The sequence below is a fragment of the Spea bombifrons genome, chromosome 3 (assembly GCF_027358695.1).
Source record: "Spea bombifrons isolate aSpeBom1 chromosome 3, aSpeBom1.2.pri, whole genome shotgun sequence".
Taxonomy (NCBI): Eukaryota; Metazoa; Chordata; class Amphibia; order Anura; family Pelobatidae; genus Spea; species Spea bombifrons.
In genome coordinates this window covers 94,752,558-94,758,982 of record NC_071089.1, presented here as the reverse complement: position 1 = coordinate 94,758,982, position 6,425 = coordinate 94,752,558, and the positions used below count along the sequence as shown (strand labels likewise).

General features: G+C 42.2%; 1 protein-coding gene across 1 annotated transcript; it reads right to left on the bottom strand.

Moving 5' to 3' along the window:
• Positions 1-2,520: 2,520 nt before the first annotated feature.
• On the bottom strand, positions 2,521-5,838 carry SIAH2 (siah E3 ubiquitin protein ligase 2). The gene is made up of 2 exons (XM_053459611.1): positions 5,232-5,838; positions 2,521-3,276 (listed from the first exon to the last, which is right to left on the bottom strand). Exons 1-2 carry the CDS (start codon positions 5,634-5,636, stop codon positions 2,719-2,721), a joined length of 963 nt encoding a protein of 320 aa, XP_053315586.1. The 5' UTR covers positions 5,637-5,838; the 3' UTR covers positions 2,521-2,718.
• Positions 5,839-6,425: the final 587 nt, after the last annotated feature.

The following is a 6,425-nucleotide window of genomic DNA, read 5'->3' as shown; positions in this document are numbered from 1 at the left end:
TTAACTAACTCACTGCTACATGCATCTTTATTTTTATGGAGTGTTGCTTTAGAAAAAGACCATAAACTTAGTAGTAGAAGGCTGAAAAGAAAAACAAAACAAAAACCCCCAAAACATTTAAATCACCAACATATTCCACAGAGCTGTACAACGTAGAGAAGTAAATTGGTATATAATTCACAGAAAATAAAGCCTTGCTCTCATGAGCTTACAGTTTACTTAAAAAAAGGGTATTATCGAGAAGTAGATGTAGAATTAGGGATGTCCCCTGTATGCTTTGTTCTGTGGATGATGCGAGAAGTGGGGTATTAGCAGTAAAGAGAAAATAGGTAGAGAACGAGAATAATCTGTTTTAATGCAAAGTATCCAAAACACCAGGACACGGCTACTAGAATATACAAGAAACATCTGCTATAGCTGGGATTTTTGGAGAAATAATTTATAGAACACAGTATACACAAAAACACATACAAGAAAACAATACAATTAAAAATAATAAAAACCAACAAATTATTGTACGTCTTGAACTTATTAACATACTAAATGTGAAACTTCATTATGCCCAGAAAACTGGAGAATCCGGAGTCTCAAGCTTCAGAGCTGCTTTCATCTCCGCATTAATCCACAGGGAGAAGAAAAAGAAAAAAAAAAAAGAAAAAAAAAGGGATTACGAAAAACATTCCCTACCTAGTATACAACTTGAAACAATTTATGTGATTTCAGATATTCTAGTTCGGGGTTATAAGCGTGTGTTTTTTGGAAAAGTCTACTGACAGCATGTACCATTGTCAAATTAGTTTGAGGGATATAGAAGATTTTATGCAAAACAATAAGGAAACAAATATAATTTTTAATTAAAAAATAAAATAAAATATGGCAATAAAGCAATGGCAGCAATGAAGCATGTTTTGTAGCACTTGATTCAAGTCCTTTAAAATAGCAGTAATCCCGAGATTTCAGGAAAAAAGTCACAATGTAAACAATTGGTTATTCATAGCAAAATCCGACACTTCTTAAGTTACGTAACCGAGCTGGGTCATGAGGTCTGAAATCTAATAAAATAGCTAATTCGACAATTCATTCCTCCCGAGAATCAGGAGCAGTGCTACAAAAATCAACAACTTGGTACAGCATTTTTGGATGTGAATGGGGACGTTGCTGCACTTGCAGAAATAACAGAGATGGGGAACGTAAAGAGCGATATGCCATGTATTCTGCATCACTTTTCAGTGCTAATCTCGGGAGTGTAAATAAAAGAATGCTGGGTGTATATTCAATGAAACCATGGACTTTCAGACCGACGCGTAACATTTGATGACACTATGCAGTGTATTTACTAAACTAGGTCTTTTGCAAGAGCTTTGAACGGGTCAATTCTCTGACCTCGTTTAGACTTTATGAAAAGCCATCTCCAACAAGGATCTCCTGGACAAAATGCTGAGCTGGCCATACACATGGGGAGGACCCTTCAAAATGCATAGTGAACTCAGGTGAAAAATTCAATTCATTTTGATTGTGTGTTTCTCCGACACTGAGGAAAGCCGACAACACCACAGCTCATCTTAGATAGGATACAGGCAGGGAGGCATATCATTTTTTATATGTATTACAGCGGTGTGCATATTTGCTGGATGGTACTTTGGATGACCTGAGGTTCTGAGTTTGCTGAAGTCTACTTTAGGACCACAATATTTGCAGAAGACAATAACCAAATACCCCAGGGTTGCATACATCCTATATACATCCTACATAATTGGGACTTATGCTGCTTGCCTTAGACCCTACAACATTCAGAATCAGCGATCAAAATGGAAACTAATAACCGTTTTCACCTGCTTATTCACTTCTAATGGTGATCAACCAAACGTATATTATGTTCACAAGCAAGCTGCTTAATGAACACACAGTCTGCACCTTGTATTACCGGAGGTGAATTGGCTGCTGAATTAATACCCACGACGGCAGTGTGAAACATCGCAACTGGAGATTATGCTACAAAGACAGCAGTAAGAAGAAGAAGAAATATCTATTAAAGATGATATGTGGATCAAATAACATGATTTTAAATTAACCCATGTTATTTTTGAAAGCGAGAAATGAATCCGTTTTCTTGCATAACAATTTTTGAATGCTTGTTTACCTTAGTTGAAAAATATTGCCCTATAAAAAATAAAAAAGAAAATTGATAAAATATTAGATTAAAATACATTTTCTGATGATAGGCAGCCTGATGTTCTCATTATAGCCGAGGACTACCAGCACTGCAGGATTCAAAGGAACAATCTCAAGCTTGCAGCTGCTTGTCTTCAGCCATTCCATTAGCATGTTTAGCGTGCCATTGGCACATACAACCCTGAACCTTGCAGCTAGGAAAGAACGCCATTAAGAGTACGCTCACCCAATGCGTGTGCACTTTGAACACATCCTTGATACACGGACACATCTAGAGAATAGCTAATCTGATCTCGTGTAGGAAACAAATATAAAGTTAAGAACACTAATAAGAAATGTGATCTTAAGTTCTTTTCTGAACTTTTATGTCTCAGCCTCTAACATAAACAGTTATAAAGAATAAATCTACACAAAAAAGTTGGCGAATATTCTTAAAAATATTATTTAGTGAAATTAGTCTAATAAAGACGAATAAAATGCAAGCTGCACTACTGATATGTAGCCACTTAAATAACTACAGTCTCCACAAACAGGACCAAAAGAATCTTATGGACAACATGTAGAAATTGTAACGTTGATGCCCAGGTTTCCATTATCTGCAAACAAATGTGCAATTGCAGTGTCAAAAACCAGACAATCGCTGTTCATGATGGCAGCTGCTACTCCATCATGAATAGACCTTGGAGTGGCTTCCCAAGCCAAGCGTCTGCGGTTGCCATTGAGTTCAAGTCTGTAAGCAAAGTTCTCTGCCTGCTTTCGTGTGCCAATGAGGAGGACAATGGCAAAGAACTGCTGGTGTCCCTCATACTTTTCCTGCTTTTCCAGAACTAGCATGAAGTGGTGACTGAAGCAGAATTGCATCATGACCCAGTCAACAGCTCCAGGCAGGTTAATGTCTGTTGCAAGGAAGACTATGTCTTCTCCTTGAAGGGTGGTGATGCTCTTGTGGGCATGTGTTAGGTGGGGCATGACTGCTTCCAATGAACCTTGCCATTTGCAAGAAGCTCCGGGACAAGGGCATGAATAAGGACGATATTCACAGATGTCCTCGTGTTCCGGCTTCTCTGTGTGATGGAGGGACAAGGAACATCCGGTCGATGAATACTAAAATATGAAAATATAAACATTAGTATCTTTGTAATTGCAACAAAAGCAATGTAAAATGAGACATAACATTGTGCCCCAATATGTGTTATCAAGAAAGCAATGTTCATGAAAAACCAGATTCATCAGATCCACTCAATTTCTCTCAAAAGGAGTTTGTAATGGCGACTGCTATCATAGCCAATTATAACTGAATTACAAAAGAAAACCTTGCAACCTTTTACAACACGATCTTAAAACTGATGAGCTGAACACCATTTTGGACACAGTCTGTACCATTGGAGATCAGCTTGTGCAGATAATGTCAGGGACCAAAGGGTAGGTGGGTGATCAACGGCAGCTACGTAAACAGTGTTTTAATGCTACACTCGAGGAAACAATCCTATAAACGTTATTCATTTATGTAATTGTTTTCTTAAGAGTCAAAACAGAAAAAAAAAAGCACAAATAATGAGACGTCTGGTTCTTTCACGTCTCTGGACGTCTCAACCCTAGCTTGTTATTAAGGTATTGATGCTGTGCTCAAGAAGCAATTATGGAAATACCCTGAACATGCAAACTTTACACCAGTCACTGAGATAGATATATATATATATATATATATATATATATACATATATATACACACAGACACAATCTTACTTTACAGTACATGTCTCTGTGCTTTAAAACAACTCAATGCCACAATTTACCAATCTCTGATGATTTATTTCAGAATTATCCAAGGGCTCCCCCCTAGTAGAAAAGCACACGCCAGCCCGTACTAACGGAGCACTAGCCTTCTAGACACGCCAACATGCCATAAACCTGAAAGGATTAGCAGAACAGCTCTGTAGTATGTTTACCACACAGACATTGACTGGAGTCTCCTTAATGGGGACATGTTTTGATTTCTTCTTCTAGGATCACACAGAACCGTTAAGCCATGCATTTTCATGACACATGTTTGTGCACGAACATATATTTTTCTTTAAATACCAGATCTCACGCTAAGACCCGGCTGTGCATGTTTCTGGGAGTAATCCTTATTCCATATGTGCAAATGGCTCAACTCCAACCAGTAGGTCAGCAAGCTGATTGACGTCGAGTTGTAACCTTTATGTGTTCACCTGGAACAGACCGGCACTGTCCCTGCTGGGGCCGACGTCACGTGCAGCCCCACCTAGCAGCCCAAACAAGCCAAGCAAAGAGCTCAAAGCTTAATCTTTACGCCACCAGATCTACAGATGGCAACTGGTGGCCAGAAATGTAAAAACACTAGCAGAACAAATCAAAACAAGCGACAGTGGCTCAATGCAAATAACAAGTAACTATATGAGCCCTTTTAACACTTTAGGAAACTATACAATATACATTCACGTCATCTACTCAGTAGAACGCTCAATCTAGTTAATTACCAAGTTCCTCTATCAATAAATTAGACTTAGTTTATTATAATTCACGCCAATCCCATGACTCATGCTCAACGGGTGTAAAAAAAGAAAAAAAAAAGACAAGCATTCGAAATGATGAACGTCACTTAATACAAACATAAAAGATACATGAATGGATTTATTTTGGAATGTGAAAGCACAACTCCTAGCATTTCAAGTGGTCCAAGAGTGGTACACCTTTGCTTTAGGGGGTGTGACAGGGGCGTGGCTTCAGACTTCTATATACTTATTAATCAAACTTTGGCTTTTCGAGAAGAATGAGATGTTTCGCTTATAGGGCATTTTCTGCTGTTTCTATACATAGAATTGTAACTTTTGGGGCCGACTCATACCCACCAAACATCCCGAGATAATGGAGAAGAGGGGCAGCTTTACACCTGACAGGTGATGATCACAGCCGTCACAGGGAGCCGGTTAATGCCTACCGATGATCAGACGGGCAGTTGGGGGGATAAAGCCCTGGGGAAGCGTATACAAGCGGGCGAGGCAGGGGGTATGAAGTTTGGAGATGGCAAGACCCACCTTGCAGGGGAAGAGGACAGCGGAGGCCACCTTCTCCATGGCCAGGTTGCGGATGCTGGGGGTGAGGGATGCCCGGCATGTGGGGCAGCAGCTCAGCTTTTGGCGACATTGGTTACACACCAGGTGCCCGGCCTGGCACTGCAGGATCGGCGGCAGGACATAGTCAAAGCAGACGGGGCACTCGAAGAGAGACGTCAGCTCGTGATGCTGCTGAGAGATCGGCCCCGAGATCGCAGCAGCAGCTGCTGCCGCCGCCGCCGCCGGGGGAGCGGAGGGGCCCGAGCCGGCGGCTAGCGTGGCTGGGACCGCTGGGGACGGCGCGTGAGGTGGCGGAGGCGGCGGTGGTTGCTTCTGTTTACCGCAAGGTTTGTTAGCACAGGGTCCGGCGGAGGACGGGCGGCTCATCGCGCTCCGAATGAACCATCGAACTTCGGGGATCGTTTTCGCGGCGGAGGTGGAGGGAAAGGGGTTAAACTTCCGCTGATCGTGACAGGAGAAAAACAACCTCCGCCTACTTCGGCCGTCAGGTGCGAGTCACCGGAAAGCTGTGCGCCCTCTAACAACAAGCTCCAAAACAGCGCCCGGGGAAGCCCGTGAACCCACCTCCTCAAGCCTGAGTCGACATCCAGAAACCCCGCCCACCTTCTGGAACATTGTCTTACGTCAGAGCTAGAGGAGGCGTGCCTTACGTCATAACCCGCCGTGTATGAATCAGCCCTTGGATTCCCAAGTTGGAATGGGGGCGGGGCTTCCGGAATGTCACCTGATGGGTGTGTATGTGTGAATGACAGCTGCGGTCAGGCGCCTGCTTGTTTATGTGTTGCGGTAGGTTTGTTCCCTACCTTTAGCGGCCTCATTGCTTTAGGACACCCTGTAAAGCTGAATGACTTCCGGCTAGTGCGAAGACTGGCGATTCGCTGAATACAGCCACGTGTATGTCACAGTGTTATTGTTATGAAAGCTCAGTCTGTGCACAGATGTAATGTTACAATGTAACACTAGGTGGCGACATAATCAAATTGGTGTATTCGCTAAAGAGAGAGTTTCACAATGCTTTAGGAACGCGCTTGGCTGGCCCTGTATATTGTATTGAACTATGCAATATACAGGGCCAGCTCAGCCCCCAACCTGCCAGTGTTGGCCCTTCATTATGAGCAGTGAATAGAGACAGTTAAATCACTCTTGAAACTGTAT